At 47.0% G+C, this 17113-nt stretch overlaps 1 protein-coding gene across 5 annotated transcripts in view; it reads left to right on the plus strand.

Moving 5' to 3' along the window:
• The window catches only part of MTA3 (metastasis associated 1 family member 3), a 224326-nt gene that overhangs the window by 27224 nt on the left and 179989 nt on the right, over positions 1-17113 (plus strand). For 2 of the 5 annotated variants that reach the window (XM_045549485.1, XM_045549483.1), the window contains exon 1: positions 16819-16951. The exons of 2 other annotated variants lie outside the window; for them this stretch is intronic. In XM_045549485.1, coding sequence (XP_045405441.1) covers positions 16864-16951 — 88 coding nt within the window. In that variant the 5' untranslated portion in view covers positions 16819-16863. Of the gene's footprint in view, positions 1-13895; positions 13927-16818; positions 16952-17113 lie in introns of those variants that run through there. One more of the 5 variants, XM_045549484.1, reaches the window with a different exon arrangement.

Consider the following 17113-nt stretch of genomic DNA (forward strand, 5'->3'; position numbering starts at 1 on the left):
CCAGGCCTGAGACCTCCACACCTTATGGTTGGAAGACCTTCCGACTAGAAATTCTGGTTACTGGAATTCTTTTAAGATGGGTATCTTGGACTTGCCTTCCCTGAAAGATGGGCTCAGTATAGTGATAATGGTACTTTAAAAGAAGCCTCCCTGATCCACTCCTGAAAGTGCAATTAGCTGATCCAGGAATTCTCTCTTTAGATAACCTGGTGGGGGAGGGAGGGAGAGAGGAAGGACCTTAGAGTTTTAATAAGAAAACCATTAACTGCAGCTAATAGCAATAACAATGGAGATGCCTGGTGACTTCAGGCACTTAAATTGTAAATGGGAAAACACTGGGCACCTTGGATTTCTCCATTGTTACATGCTAATGAAATGGCTGCAGTCAAACAAAGGCTGCAGGGGAAATTAGCTGAGGGTGTGGCTTGGGCCCACTCTGGGTAAGAAGTCTGTGTGGGAAGATGACAGTTTGGGACAGACTTAGGATGTCCTCTTCTGCCCTACTTGGCTTTGTGACCCTGAGCGTCCCTGGACCTGTTTCTTTCAGTAAAGTATATATAATCAAATCCAGGGGTGGCTGTTACCTGCCGTCCAACCTGGCAACCAGATAGTTGGTCATTGTTTTTTCTAATCAAACCAAAAAGAACTGAAAAAATCACTTGCTTCCTACATGCACTCTATTTAGAGCCTTTTCCTGGTTTTATTCCTTATGCATATTGCAAGTCTTATCAAGCATCCATGTGCATGGGGTCTATGGTGGCACCTGATGGGGTCTCTGTCCTTATTGGCTCTCATTTGGGTAGGAAGTAGGACATGCCTGCAGACAGGAGGCAGAATGTGATCAGGGTGGGGCATGTAGACAAATAACTACACAGTGTGGTAGAATGAGACATGTTACAGGGATCCCACAGCAAGAGCTGTTCGGAGGTGGGAACAAAGTGCTTAGGGAGCCAGCAGGGGCTGATCTGGGAAGTTTCCCTACATGGATGTGGTCTTTGAACTGCAGAGGTTCCCCCCTCCTCCCTCACTGATGACTACAGCCAATGCAGCAACTTTATAAAATACAGATTTCTGGGCCCCTCTCACAGATTTTTGTAGGTCTAGGGTGGGGTCTGCTAATAAGAAAAATAACAATGAGAAAACAAACTAGCCTGTTGTTCTGATTGATGGTCAGCTGGGTTTGGAGCCCACTGGTACAATGGAGGGACAACCCAAATAGCTTGTGGTTTTTATTTTATTTTTAAATTTATTATCATTATTATTATTATTTGTAGAGATGAGTCTTGCTGGCCAGGTGCAGTGGCTCATGCCTATAATCCTAGCACTCTGGAAGGCCAAGGCAGGAGAATTGCTTGAAGTCAGGAGTTTGAGACCAGCCTTAGCAAGAGTGAGAACTTGTGTCCACTAAAAATAGAAAAAATTAGCTGGGCATGGTGGCGTGAGCCTGTAGTCCCAGCTCCTCAGGAGGCTGAGGCAGGAGGATTGCTTGAACCCAGGAGTTTCAGGTTGCTGTGAGCTGGGCTGACGCCACGAGACTCTAGCCTGGGCAACAAAGTGAGACTCTGTCTCTAAATAAATAAATAAATGAATGAAAAGAGTTAAGTCTTTCTATGTTGCCCAGGTTGGTCTTGAACTCCTGGCCTCAAGTGGTTCTCCTGCTTCAGTCTCCCAAAGTGCTAGGAGTACAGGCATGAGCCAATGCACCCTGCCTCACAGTGTTACAGTAGTATACCCACAGTTTTCTTTTCTGTTTCTTTTTTTTTTTTTTTGAGGCAGAGTCTCACTCTGTTGCACGGGCTAGAGTGTCATGGCGTTAGCCTAGCTCACAGCAACCTCAAACTCCTGAGCTCAAGCAATCCTCTTGCCTCAGCCTCCCAGGTAGCTGGGACTACAGGCATGCGCCACCATGCCTGGCTAATTTTTCCTATATATTTTTAGTTGTCTGGCTAATTTGTTTCTAATTTTTAGTAGAGATGGGGTCTCACTCTTGCTCAGGCTAGTTTTGAACTCCTGACCTCGAGTGATCCTCCCGCCTCGGCCACCCAGAGTGCTGGGATTATAGGCGTGAGCCACCGCACCCGGCCCACAGTTTTATTTTCTGAGGTTTCAGTTATCCATGGTCCAAAAATATTAAATGGAAAATTTCCAAAATAAACAATTCACGAGTTTTAAATTGCATGTAGTTCTGAATAACCAGATGAAATCTCATGTCATCCAGCTCCCTTTGGCTTGGGATGCGAATCCTTCTTTTGTGCGGCTGTAGATGCTACTTGCCCCTTATCAGATCAACGGTCTGGTCTGGCTGTATCACATTATTATTTTACTTAATAATGAGCCCCAAGAGAAGTAATGCTGGCAATTCAGACATGCTAAAGAACAGCCTTAAAGTGTTTCCTTGAAGCGGAAACATGAAAGTTCTCTAATTAATAAGCAAAGAAAAAAAAATCATATATGAGGTTGCTAAGATCTTTGGTAAAAATGAATCTTCTGTGAAATTGTGAAGGAGGAAAAAGAAATTCATGCTAGTTTTGCTGTCACACTTCAAACTGCAAAAGTTACGGCCACAGTTCATGGTAAGTGCTTAGTTAATATGGAAAAGGCATTCCATTTGGGGGCGAAAGATGTGAACAGAAACTTGTTCCAATAACTGGCAATTGGTTTCACGCATTCACTGGGGATCTTGGACCATACTCCCTACGGATAAGGGAGACTATTGTACAATGGAGTAGCGTGACGGGGGTGTTAGTGCTCTGGGGTGGAGGTTTTATAAAGGCTGAGGGGTTCACCCAATGGAGCAACAGAGGAGGAAGGGTCAGATTGTGGAAATGTGGGTGCAGAGGCACAGGCACAGGCAAACACACCCCCTGCTCAAGGAGCCAAGGGTGGCTCTGATATGGTGGAGAAGGGTGATGGACATGAGACTGGGAGGGGGAAACTGGGGAGAGATTATAAAGGGCTGTCCTAGCTGGGCCTGTAGTCTCAGTGACTCAGGAGACTGAGGCAGAATTGTTGTTTGAACTCGGGAGTTTGAGGCGAGCCTGGGCAACTTACCAGCTAAGGAATCTGGATTTGCTGGTGGAACTACTGGTGAACCAACGAAGATTTTTTTAATGCATGCGATACCTTGATAGAATAGATTAGAAAGACTCCAAAACAGCTTTGAGCTTGGTTCACTCATTCAGTCAGTGAGTATTTCTTAAGTATCTTCTATCTGCCAGCTGCTATTTTGGGCCTCCAAGGAGACAGCAGTAAATAAAACAGATAAACACACCTGTCCTCAAAGAGCTTACATTTTAGTGGGAAAAAGAGATAATAAGTACAATATGTGGTATGTCAGATGTGTTACGGGGAACAATAAAGCCAGAGAGGGTGATAGGGAGTGCTGGGGAGTCGGGCAGAAGTTGCAAGGCCCTGAGGCTGGGGTGTGCCTGGTACGTCCAGGAAACAACCAGGCCAGTGTGGCTGAGCCGCGGTAAGCTGGAGGAAGAGAGAAGGGCCTGGCAGAGAAGTGAGGGAAGAGGTATGAATCGGATGGGATTTGGTTATTTCTTCCTTCTCTGTCTCTGGGTAAATTAATGAATAATACAAGTGAATCTGAGGTAATTGACAAGTTTAGAGTAGAATATGAAGAAGCTTGTCTTAAAAACCTTCTTTCCCTTGGACTATTGAAAAAGCTTTTTAAAACTGGACTCCTTGCATTGGTCTTGCTTTTTTCCAGTTTGTCCTCCTTGCTGCTTCTGTGAGGTATTTCTAAAATACAGTTGTCACACACTTACTTAAAATCCATCTGTGGCTCCCTGTGGTTACCACACAATAAAGCTTCATCTTAGCCGGGTATACACAGGCATTCCTCATCTGGCCTCTTCTCAGCTATGTTGTATTAGTTAGGATTTTTGTTTGTTTACATAAGCTAACTTAAGCAAAAATAAAAAAAGGAAATTTGTTATTACTGACAGAGGAGTGTCTCATGACCCCAGAAGTAGATTGAGGATCTATCCTGAGAAAGACTTGAATCTGGGGTGGTGCACTGGAAGGTTCTGCTCCCCCCCTTCTCTCTTTTCTCTGCTGAGCAGCCTTGTTGGCTCCTGTGCAGACAGGATTATGTGAGGAAAAGGAGGTGCAGGCCTGACGCCCAAGAGAAGGGACTATCTCTGGACTCACAAACTTGGCTTCAAGAAGTTCTACTCTGTAATTTTGTGTCTATGTCTTTGGTTTTGATGAAATATAACATATTGTTATCATGAAAAACTTCAAACAGGCCAGGCACGGTGGCTCATGCCTGTAATCCTAGCACTCTGGAAGGCCAAGGCGGGGAGGATCCCTTGAGGTCAGCGGTCTCACTATGTTGCCCAGGCTGGTCTTCAACTCCTGGCCTCCAGAGATCCTCCTACCTCAGCTTCCTAAAGTGTTGGGATTACAGGCGAGAGCAACTGCACCTGGCAAAAATGTGTGTTTCTATACTTGATTCAAGGATCAGAGTCCTTCTATTTGGAGGTTATCCATCTTTAGTGCCCAGAAAGAGCTAGCAGAGGGAATACAGGGCAACATTCTTGGTAGTATTAACAATTTTGGCCAATGCTCACCCACCATTTCTTCTCAATTTACTTAATGTTTCTGTACTGATGGATTTTTGCCCTTCTCTTATTGTTATAGTTTGCCTTCTATATCTCTTCAGTTGATTTTTCAAAGATAATCTCAGCCCTCAGATTTCTCAAATTTGGTTGAATCCAGGTTCCTAAAAAATAAGTAATTGCTTCTCTTAGGAGTCCCCAAATCGTCATCTGCTTCTTTCCAGCTAGAATTCTCTAGGATCTGGGTGACTTGATCCTCTGGAGCCTAGGAGGCCTCAGACAGCTGGGATTTCTGTAGGATCACATCCTCTGGTGGTGGCCAGCACACAGGAAGGGTCCTGAGTCAATAAGACTTCCCTTTTCATACTGGGTCATTTCTGCCTTTCCCAAGAAAAAGGAGAGTGGAACTTAAGCAATGAGCTCTGATTTACCCCTTGTCTTCTAGAATTTTTTTTTTTTTTTTTTTTTGGGAGGCAGAGTCTTGCTCTGTTGCCTGGGCTAGAGTGCCATGGCATCAGCCTAGCTCACAGCAACCTCAAACTCCTTGGCTTAAGCAATCCTTCTGCCCCAGCCTCCCAAGTAGCTGGGACTACAGGCATGTGCCACCATGCCCGGCTAATGTTTTCTATATATTTTTAGTTGTCCAGCTAATTTCTTTCTATTTTTAGTAGACACAGGGGTCTCGTTCTTGCTCAGGCTGGTCTTGTAACTCCTGACCTTGAGCAATCCTCCCACCTTGGCCTCCCATAGTGCTAGAATTACAGGCATGAGCCACTGCACCCAGCCTAGAATGTTTTTCTTTGTTGAATTTAAAGATATCTTGAATGGAGCCTGATTGCCTCATAGGGTGGCAGTATTTTAACCCATGGTTTATTGTCAGGTCTGCAGGTCCAGAAACTTCACATATTTATGCCAGCCTACCTCACAGAAGACTATTGCATAAACCCAAGTGCCACCTTATTATTAGCCACCATTATACTTCTTACTTAGGTACAGATATAATCATGTTGGCTCTCCCTTTCCTTTAGGCCATGTAGGATTGGGTCAGAACTCCTAAGCCTGGCTCTGGGAAAAACACATTTTCTTTTACTATACTCTCACAACACAGAGACTAGATGTGTGGGTTTCCCCCCCAACACACACACCAAGCAATTCTCCAGCAGACACCAACTTGGTGTCCTATAATTCAATTCAATTCTGACACTATCTACGTGGTAATAGTGTCAGAACCTACAGGTTAAGGACTCACTCCCATAAGACTGCCTCTACTTCAGAGGCCAGTTAAAAGTTCCAGGTTGGGACCCGTGCTTCTGACTGACCAGCTGTAAATTAGGGTTCCCAGAACCTGCTGCTTGGGTGCAACAATTTGCTGAGATGGCTCACAGGGAAAAATTTATCAGTTTATTATAAAGGACACAAGTGAACAGCGGATGAAGAGATGCACAGGGCAAGGTCTGGGGGGAGAGGCGAGGGGCTTCCATGCCCTCTCCAAGGCACACCACCCTCCCCGTACCTGCACAAGTTCAACAACCTGGGCATTCATCAAATCTTGTTCCAGGTTTTTTATACATTTTAATCTCCAGCCTCACCCCCTTGACCTTCCCAGAGGTTGGTGGGTAGGTCTGAAATTCCAGTCTTCCATCTTTCTGGTAAGCGGCCCCATCCTGAAGGTATCTGAGGCCCAGATCCTAGATCACTTTATTAGCATAACTCAGGTGTGAAAGAGACTCTTTATGAATAACAAAAAACATTCCTATCACTCAGAAAATTCCAAAGGTTTTAGGAACTCTGTGTGAGGAACGGGGGACAAAGACCAAATATACTTCTTATTATACCACATTGGCATTCAAGGCCTTTATGTCTGGCCTTGACACAACCATCCGTTTGGTTCTCTTATGTCATGCATGTACTTTCTATAGGCTGTTCCTTCTACCCGAAATGTCCTTTCTGACTCTTTACCAGGCAAGGTCCTTTAATGGAAGGTCCAGATCAAATGTCTCCTTCACTCAAAACCTTCTCTGATTAGCCCTGCCCCTACAGCTGACCAGTTCTAGGCTACTGTAGATTAAAACTCATGACTGCCTCTTCCATTGGATGGTGAACTCCTTGAGTTCCAGAACTCTATTTCATCTATCAAAGTAACCCAGACTATGGCACTAAACACAAGACTCTCAATAAATGTTGAACTGAATTGAACTTACGCATCCGTGTTTTCTGCAATTATTTCCTTTTCTTTCCTAAGCTCTTATAAAAGTTAATTTGGAAAATGTCAGCCTGTCTCAGCTATCCTTAGAGGAAAGGAGGAAAAGGGCATTGATTCATGCGGGGACTGAGAAAAAGCACATCCCTGGGTGCCAGGGATAGTGACTGCTATGGAAATGCAAGTGAGGGACTCCACAGGGAGGGGAAAAAGCAGCAGGAAAAGCCATCCCAAGTGACAGCTGTTTTTTTTCCACCTGAAAATTTCCTTTTGAGATCTCTTCTGTCCTCAAATCTGGAGAGTCTTGGGTATTCTTAATAGAGGGCCCTCCTCCCTGGCATCCTCTCTGTGTCTGTGTGCAGTGGGTAGAGGTCGGCTTCCCAACTGGGACCTATCTCAGGCGGGATGGGAAGCATCAACACAAGGGGATTGGTTCATGGCTGCCTGACATCACACCACCCTCCTTCCAGCGACCAGAGGGATAGTGTGATAACTAACACAGGCCAATGCAGTAGAACAGATCTGTAGAGGCAGGGAGAGGGAGGCGTCTGGGGAGGGAAAAAGCAGCCAGAGGCAGGAATCCAGCCCAACTGTGTTTGTTCTGCTGCCTCCCAGTCTCCTTCCTCTGCTTCTCTATCTCCCCTCCTCCACTCCTACCACGGAGTCCCCGAAACCCTCCAGGGCTCCTCCAGAGAGGGAGCTGGGAGCTGACTGTGGAGAAGAGCCACAGACCAGGGCCTCCAGCCTCCCCCGATGGTCTGGATTGTGTTTACCAGGTTTCCAGCCTTGAAGTCATTTGTGATACTCTCTGCCTTACTGAAGAAAAATGGATTTTGCCTCAATTCCTGATTCCTGTTTAAATATTTAGTTTAATCAGCGCTGGCCCGAGTGCCTTTTCCATTTCCCCTGGTGCCTGGGAGCCATGCTGACACCAGCATCATAAATAATGCATCCGATCCCAGCAACATGCCACCGGCTGGGTGGGCCTCACTGCACCCTCAAGTCTGCAGGCCTGCCCTCTGCTGCAGATGCTTCAGGTGAAGGTGGGCCAGGCTGGAGAAGTCAGTCCTGAGCTCCGAAGGCTTCAGCCTCACAGTTAATCCTGGAGAGAATCATTGTGACAGGCAAGCAGTCCCCAGTTCAGCCCAGATCTGAGGGCCTTTGAGGGGGTGTACTGGTGTGGGGAATGGGGAGAGGCAGGAACACCAAGGCCACAGAGTGTTCAAACTCTGCCTTCAGGATTGCTCTGACCTGGTAGGGAGACTTCTGGGCCCCTTAGTAAAGGTCCAACTTAAGCTCTGTGTGAGTATGGAGCAGATGAGGACACCAGAGTTGAGGAGGCAGCTGAGTTCAAGGACAGGAAAGGAGGAGCCATGAAATGCTGGAACTTTCTGTCCTCCCTCTGCTGCCAGAATTCTAGCTCCTAACATGTGCTCCAGCCTTCATTCCAAGAACACAATCCAGCTTTGCCATTATCCTAGAAGCCTGTGGGGTGGGTAGTCAGGGCTTCCAGAGGATGGACACTGTCTCTTATAGAAAGGACTCAATGTTGGGATTTGGCCAGGCAGGTCCTGCGTGTCCTTACCAAAACCTCAAAAAGGTTAAACTGCTTCCAGGTCCCCTGTCTTTGGAGCTGGCTCCTCAGTGCTCTGATTGGTGCAATTAAACATGAAACATTGCATTAGTTGCCACTAGTGATATAGTTCTGACCTGGCTTTGTAAAAGCAGCTCCTTGGAGCAGCTCTGTAATAGTCACTCTTTTTTCCTCCAAAACTTTGCAGAGATAAAAGGAGACATAAAGAATGATTTATTTATCCAGGAGTTCAAAGTTTAGCTTTGAGCTCTCCAACATTTTGGGTCCTTTTTGAAATCAAGAGCACAAATAAACTTCCCTCTGTCTCTTATAGAAAGGGCAGCTGCTACAAACCTACAGATAAGGATAAAAGGAGCTGATGAAAGGAGCAAATTCTAGTCTCCATCCCTCAGTCTGGTAGGAGGTAGGGGGATTCATGAGTCCCCTGCTCCCTGCCCTTGGAGGCATCTCTGCCATTGAATATCTAGGGCCAGACCCTACCAATGAATTTTGAGTTGCCTAGGACATGGAGTATCAAGAACTGACACAGGAAAGATGGCAGGGGAGTTGGTCTCTGATGGCCACCCCTTGCCAAATCCCAGGGTTGATTTGTTACTTTGACTTGGGACAGTCAGACCACTCTCTTTCTCACTTGTCTTCTAGGATCTGTCTTCCTCTGGCTTTTCCCTACTTCCCTCCTTGCTCCCTCAGTCCCCCTTTGTGGCTCTCCTCCTGCAAGAATAGTTCTCAATCTTGGCTGCACATTAGAATCCCCTGAGGATGTTTTTAAAAAACTGAAAAGCAGGGGCCACTCCAAACTAATTAAATCAGGGTCTCTGGAGCTGGGTTCAGCATTGCCTTAGCAGTTCCCCTGGTACAGCCAGAGAACAAAGCCAACCGCTGCTCTCAATGTTGGCCTGTTCCAGGGCTCAGGCCTCTGCCCTCCTCTCCACCCACACTCCCTCACAGCATCTCAGCAGTCCCAGCTCTGTGCACTGTCCATGCAGTGGTGACTCCCACGTTTGCATCTCTAGCCCAGCCAACAGCTACCATTCTACTCCAAGCCCCTCTTCCTTATTACCTCTCTCTTCCTTGAACTATGTCAGTGTCCTAGTCTCTGTTTCCATTCCCCATGGTCCATCCGCTGCACAGCAGCCCAAGTGGTCTTTTAAAAACATAAACCAGACCTCCATTATGCCATGTTTAAAACCTTCTAAAGGCTTCCCATTATGCTTAGAATAGAATCCAAACTCTTTACCATGGCAGACCAGGCCCTACATGATCTCGACCCTACTCACCTCCCTGACCTGATCTGTTACCCACATTGGCCTTCATGTTCAGGTCAAGCTGCCTCTTCATGTAGGGAATTTGCACTTGTCATTTTCTGTCTGGACTGCTACTCCCCAGATGTCCTAGGGGTCACTCCATCCCCTCACTTAGGTCTCCTTTCAGTTCTTGGCACACCCAAGAGGCTTTCTCTGACCATCATCATCACTTTTTGTCCTCTTATCCAGATTTACTCTCTCTGTAACATTTATCATTCTATTCTAGCACATCTCTTCATTGTCTGTCTTCCCCACTAGAATACAAGCTCTAGGAGGGCAGGTACTTTGTCTATCTTGTTCTTGGGTATATCCTCAATGCCTTGAGCAGTGCTCAATACATGTGTTTCTTGAATGAAAAGGGAATTTTTTTGCAGCCAGGAGCCTTCTATACTTGGTAGCCCCAGCCCTCACCATTCAAGCATGGATTGGCGCCTGAGAAGCCAGACTGCTTCCTGACAAAGGAACCCACTTAAAGCCTTAATTGGTACATCTCCATACTGGTAATTCCATGGGAATGGGTGATATCTCTTAAGTGTTCTGAAGAAAAAATGTTGGGATGCCTCCATTGGGCCTCAGCTGAATGGTGTAGCATCCAGCTATCCTTTTCTCTCAGCACTAAGCCAATCACTTCAGCTAGGAGGAGAGACAAACTAAGGCCACAGAAACAAATTGAGCCATTTCAAGGAGTTGAGTAGGACTTAAGATGAAGCGGTATTGGGCCCCCTTCTTTCTCTGTGTATTTCTCTTCACTCTCTTATTCTGTTTCTATGTCCCTTACTCTCTACATACTGTACAGTGCTCTCAATGTTTTCTGGCCAAATCTATGTTTGCTTAAAATTGAATGGTAGCTACCATCTGTAGTAGTTTCCCTGGGCTGCCATAACAAATTACTACAAAATGGGTGGCTTCAAACAACAGAAATTCATTCTCTCACAGTTCTGCAGGCCAGAAGCTTGAAAGCAAGGTGTTAGCAGAGTTGGTTCCTTCCAGAGGCTCTGAAGGAAAATCCATTCCATGCCTCTCCCCAATATCTGGTGGTTGCTGGCAATCCTTGGCATTCCTTGGCTTGTAGCTGCATAACTCCCATCTCTCCTTCTCCCCTCACATGGCTGCCTCCTCTTCTCTGCATCTGCTCTTCTGTCTCTTATAAGGACACTTGTCATTGGATTTAGGGCACACCCTAATCCAAAGTGATCTCATCTTGAGATCCTTAATTATATCTGCATATACCCTTTTTCCAAATAAGGTCATATTCACAGGTGCCCAATGTGCATATCTTTTGGGGGGGCTACCATTCAACCCACAATACCATCTTAGAGGCAAGAGAGTGGGGTAGTCAGATTTGCTTTTTCAGGCTGTGACCCTTCCTTTTTCCTTCTATTCTTTCCATCTTCCTTTCCCCTCCCCACCCTAGCTAGCTGCTTTGCAGGGCTGGGAGGAAGGAGTGGGAGTTGAGGCAGAACTCTCTATCAGTGCTCTGACAACTCTGCTTGCTGACCCTAGTGAAATAGTCAGTCCTGGGCATTCTCCTTTGGCTTCACCCTCTGTCTTAGGCAATGACTTGTGTGACTCTGTCCGTGCTCTGCCTGTTTGCACATTTGGACCTGGACTCTGGTCTCTGAACCTGACCTGCTAAACCTGTTTCCACGCAAACTGAAGGACTCAGAGAACCTGCTTCTTCCCCTGGGGCCAGGGTTTGGTTTATGTCTTAGACCAGACAGGCTGGGCTCTGGGATCATGGTGACACAGAAGAGGATATTTTCAGCTCAGATCTCTCTCCTAAACTCCAAGCCTGTTCATCCACCTGTTTCTTAAAGAGGAAACATCTACCTGAATGTTTCCAAGGGCACATTGAACACTACCCGGCCAATATCGAGCTTGTCCACGCTATCCCCCTCCCACAACTTGCCCGTCTTCCTATGTTCTCTACCTGCTGATCTCTACTTACCTCTCTCTCTCTCCATTTAGCTCCACATAAGCCTTGGCACCCCCCTTTTACTCGATGCCTCCCCAAAGTCACCAGATCCTATAGCTCCTACCTCCTAAATCTGTCCAAACCCTCTACTCCTCACAACCCACTGCCTCTACCCTAGGCCAGGCCATCACACCTTCTCACCAACCTCCCAACTGATCTCCTGGTCTAGACTCTGCACCCTCTCTAATCCACTCTCTGTACTGTAGCCCGAATCAGCCCTACAAATACCATATTCCCTGTTACATCCCTTCAACACTTCCCATTGCTCTGTAGCATTCTTTTTCCTGACCCCACACCCTGTACTGCTCAGCCATCTCTCATTCAAATCCACAGTAGGCTAAAAAAGAGGAAATACTAGGTTAAATTAGGTTAACCACCCAGGGGCTCATCCTAGTCCCCATTATGACTTCTAGGCCCTTTTCTGCTACCTTTAGGTAATATAGTCACTAAAGAAGGAATCTTCTTATGGATGTAACCAAATGACTGAGCTAGCTCCCCTTTGAGAACATAAGGGAATTATGGGGTCCTAAAACACATACTTCCAAAAACCAAGATCTAGGAGATTGGTCCTGGATTTCATGTTTTTAGTACAAGGTTTTAGCACAAGGGGTTGATGGAAGAAGCAGCTCCATAACTGGAGAAACTATGGAACTCCCAACTCTGGTTTCCTTTCTCTTAGGGGCTCTCCTGCTTTGATGCTTGCTGTCACATGCCTTCCCTTCTCTTAGGATACATTCCTCTGCCTTTAAATCCCAGGACCTCCTTCGAATATCTGAGACAGTCTGGCCTTTTCCAGAAGAATTTTACTAAATAACAAGTTAATGAAAGGGAAAAGGGCTGGGCACAGTGGCTCAATGCTTGTAATCCTAGCACTCTGGGAGACCGAGGTGGGAGGATTGCTTGAGTTCAGGAATTTGAGACCAGCCTGAGCAAGAGTGAGACCTTAACTCTACTAAAAATAGAAAAATTAGCTGGGCATGGTGGCACGAGCCTGTAGTCCCAGCTCCTTGGGAGGCTGAGGCAGGAGGATCGTTTAAACCCAGGAATTTGAGGCTGCAGTAAGCTACAACAACACCATTGCACTCTACTACCCAGGGTGACCATAGTGAGACTCTGTATCAAAAAAAAAAAAAAAGGAAATGAACCACTCTCCTCACTCCCTCTTTCATATTAAAAAAAAAAATGAAAAGGAAGAGAGAAATGAATAATAGAAAACACAATAAGGCCCCTTATCCAAAGTCTGGCCTCTGGTTTCAGATTAATTACATTTTAGACCCCCAGGCTCCTTTCCTGGGTTCAATATCACCAAACTCCCAGACCGCAGCCAACACCATCTTATTTATTTATTTATTTATTTATTTTTCATATATAAAAACTCCATCCAAGGGTCCAGGCTAGCCTCTCACCCTATTCCAAAAACAAACAAACAAACAAACAAAAAACCTCCATCCAAAAAACAAACAAACAAAAAAAACCTACAAAAACTCCATCCATAAATTGAGACAGAAACTCTCTCTCCTTCTCACCTATAGCTTTATTGCCGTATCCACTTCTCTTCAGCTGAATGGTGGGACGCTGGAGACTGAAACTGGGAACATCCTGGGGCTGCAGGCAATTTCTTACACATGTTTCTTTAATCACAACAGCCATGCAAGGAAATTTTATCCATGTGAAGGCTGGATTTGCCCTGAAATTTCTGGCACAGTCTGAGGGACACTTCTTCCGTCATGATGAGAATGGAATAGAGAGAAGGGACCTAACAAATATGAAGCTCTCAATATGTGCTAAACACTTTCTATATTTAAATTTTACCACAAACCTTTGCAGTTGTTATCAATCACTAGTCATACTTTATAGAGGCTCAGAGGGGTTAAGTAACTCAGTCAAGGTCTTATAGTTAAACTGCCAAACTAGGAATGAAGTTTAGGCTGGTTGATGGCAAATTTGTGATCTCAACCAGGCTATGAATGGAGAGGTGAATTTGCTTTCTTGATGGTACAGCCTTTTACATCTTTTTTTGATTGGAAGGTTTCTTTCAATCTATAAACACTTGCTGAACTCCCTTATATGCAAACCTCTCTGGTATTAGGATGTATAAAAGTTTCATAGACAAAGTGCTTGCATTCAGCTCTTTACCAGATTTTCTAACAATACTGAGTCCATCATTCATTGGCATTTATTCTTTCAGATGCTGAGCACCTACTACATAGAGGACACTGGCCTAGGAGCTGGAGATAAAAGAGGCTAAATACACAGATTCTAGAGGAGGAAAATGGATACAGGTTCTGCCACCATCATTATCTCCCTGCCCCAAATCTCTGAGATCTTTCATGGGGGATTCTGTATAAGGGTGTTTCTTTTTTTTTGAGACAGAGTCTTGCTCTGTCGCCCGGGCTAGAGTGAGTGCCGTGGCATCAGCCTAGCTCACAGCAACCTCAAACTCGTGGGCGTGAAGGATCCTACTGCCTCAGCCTCCCGAGTAGCTGGGACTACAGGCATGCGCCACCATGCCCGGCTAATTTTTTCTATATGGATTTTTAGCTGTCCAAATCATTTCTTTCTATTTTTGGTAGAGACAGGGTCTCACACTTGCTCAGGCTGGTCTCGAACTCCTGACCTCGAGCGATCCACCCGCCTCAGCCTCCCAGAGTGCTAGGATTATAGGCGTGAGCCACCGCGCCCGGCCTGTATAAGGGTGTTTCTAAGGGGAGGAGGTGGGTGTGGATGTAGGGAGAGTTTTCTTGGCAACTTTCGCCCATTTATTGTGGTTAGTACAGTTATCATAAACACCTGGCAAGGAGCACAAAGCTAGGAAAATGAGACAGGCAGAAAAGGAACTAATAAAAATACAGAAATATTTTGAAGGAGGAGAAATTACTCATTTATGAAAACATAATGGGAAAACACTCCAAAGCTTGTGATGTGTTTCCTTGCAGTTTATGGTTTCCTCCTGGCCTTTTTACTTGAAGAAAGGTTTCATGATTCAGAGCATTTTAGGCCAAAGGAAAGGGCTGAATTATAATCCTAATGCTACTGCCAGTTTACTGTGTGATTCCAGGTGAATTATTCAACCTATTTACGTGTCAGCTCAGAAATGGAGAGAGTAATGTCAGTTTTGTTAAAATGTTTTTGGTGGGGCCGGGCGCGGTGGCTCACGCCTGTAATCCTAGCACTCTGGGAGGCAGAGGCGGGTGGATCGCTCGAGGTCAGGAGTTCGAGACCAGCCTGAGGAAGAGTGAGACCCCCCCCCCCCCCCCCCGTCTCTACTAAAAATAGAAAGAAATTATCTGGACAACTAAAAATATATATAGAAAAAATTAGCCGGGCGTGGTGGCGCATGCCTGTAGTCCCAGCTACTCGGGAGGCTGAGGCAGTAGGATCGCTTAAGCCCAGGAGTTTGAGGTTGCTGTGAGCTAGGCTTGATGCCACGGCACTCACTCTAGCCAGGGCAACAAAGCGAGACTCTGTCTCAAAAAAAAAAAAAAAAAAAATGTTTTTGGTGGGATGGGATCTCCCAGTAAAAGGATTATGATAAAAGACAGCTATGTAATGTGCATAGCAGAACACTTTTGCTTTCTTCTCTGGGTCAGAAGAATTTGACACATAGCATAAAACCCTGGGGAATCTGAGGCTTTCTGGGGTTAAAAAGATAGCAACAGACACCTGTTATTTGCATAATGCTCTGTGCCCTCTGGTTTACAAAGCATTTTCAGATATCATCACAACTGATCCTTACCACACCTGTGAAGTGGAATTACTGTCGCCGTTTTATAGAAGAGGAAACAGGTCACAGAGTCAATCACATTAATTTGGGCAAAGGTGCTTTATTTATTTATTTATTTTACTTTGCCTCAGCTACCCAGAAAATTATTTTTTTCATTCCAATACTTTGTGATAAGGGACCATCACAAATGCCATTACCAGACAACCAAATCACAACCTTTTTTCCTGGGGATACCTCCTACCCCAGCATAGACTTCAAGCCCAGGATCAGCATCTCGTAGCTGTATTATCACCAGCTACTCCAAACAACCTACAACAGTAAGGAATCATCTTCATGTTTATTATGCAATGACATCTGGGAGTAGTTTGGAATGGATTGGCTTCTTTGAAAGTTTTTTTTTTTTTCATACAGAGTCTCATTCTGTTGCCCAGGCTAGAGTGCGATGGTGTCAGCCTAGCTCACAGCAACCTCAGACTCCTGGGCTCAAGTGATCCTCCTGCCTCAGGAAGAGTAGCTGGGACTACAGGCACACCACCATGCCAGGCTAATTTTTTCTATTTTCTGTGGAAAATAACCATTTTAAAGCTCTAGGCACAAAACCAGTTAATTGCCCCTCAACAGCAAGTTGATCGACACTATCTCCACCTCCAGGCTGGTCATGGTGTCTGTTGTGAACTCTAAGGCCATGTTCCTCCATGGACAATGGAAGCCCCGCACACCTAAAGGTCTCATGAAAGCACACAGTATATAAGGCCTGTCTAGAGGCAGGGCCTCTATCCGGGTGCAGGGGAATTGGTTCAGCTCAGCCCAGCTTTGGGGTGAAGGATGATGCAGTTGGGGTGGACTTGGAAGGGAGCCGGTTTTTCTAACTCTGTCCTCAGCTGGGTCCCTGACTGGGGAAGCCGGAAGCACCTAGGGTCTTCCTGGCCCCAGAGCCTGCAGGCTCCAGGTCAGCCACATTACCCTCACAAGGAAGGTGCCCTGATGCCTGCACTTATTTGCATCCCAGAGTTTGCACTGAGACTGGAGCTGGCGTACTTGAGGTCACAAACACTGGGGCTCCCTAGGGACAGAAGCAGGGAAGGAGGACCTGCCTCGGGGTGGGCAGATGATGGGGTGCCCTGGGAGACCTCCGGAGAGGCTGAACCGCAGCCCCTACCCCACTTCTCTAATAGCCCCTGGTCCGCATTTGCGAGTGCAGGCCTCTAATTCGGCCAGGACGCTGGTCGCAAGAGCCTCCACTGCCAGCAAGGCCCCCCAACCTGCCCCCTCCCCTCCCCCTCAATTCCCGCGGGCCCCGCAGCGCTCCGGCCTCCCCGGGCCTCCCCCGGCCCGGCCCACTTCGCTAGCCCAGCTGGGGGCAGGCACCAGCCCCCACCCCTCGGCGTCCCCTCCCCTTCACTTCCCCCTCCCCTCGTCCCCTCCTTTCCCTCCCCTCCCCGCCGTGGCGAGGCGGCGGCGGCGGCGGCGGCGGCGGCAGCGGCGGTCGAGGCTCATGCTGAGGAGGCGGCGGCGGGCGGGGCTCAGCTCGGGCTCCGCGGGCGGGCGGGCGGACATGGCGGCCAACATGTACCGGGTCGGAGGTAGGCAGGCTTGGCCCGACCCGGCCCGTGTGGGAGCGGGCTCCGGGTGTGGGGGGTCGGGGCGAGCGCACACCAACTGCCGGGAGCCACGGGCGCCCGGGCTGAGGGCGCAGGGGGCGGGGGCGCCGGGACCCGCAGAGGGGCCAGGGCTCCCCACCCCCA

Source organism: Lemur catta, chromosome 4, assembly GCF_020740605.2.
Source record: "Lemur catta isolate mLemCat1 chromosome 4, mLemCat1.pri, whole genome shotgun sequence".
Lineage (NCBI taxonomy): Eukaryota > Metazoa > Chordata > Mammalia > Primates > Lemuridae > Lemur > Lemur catta.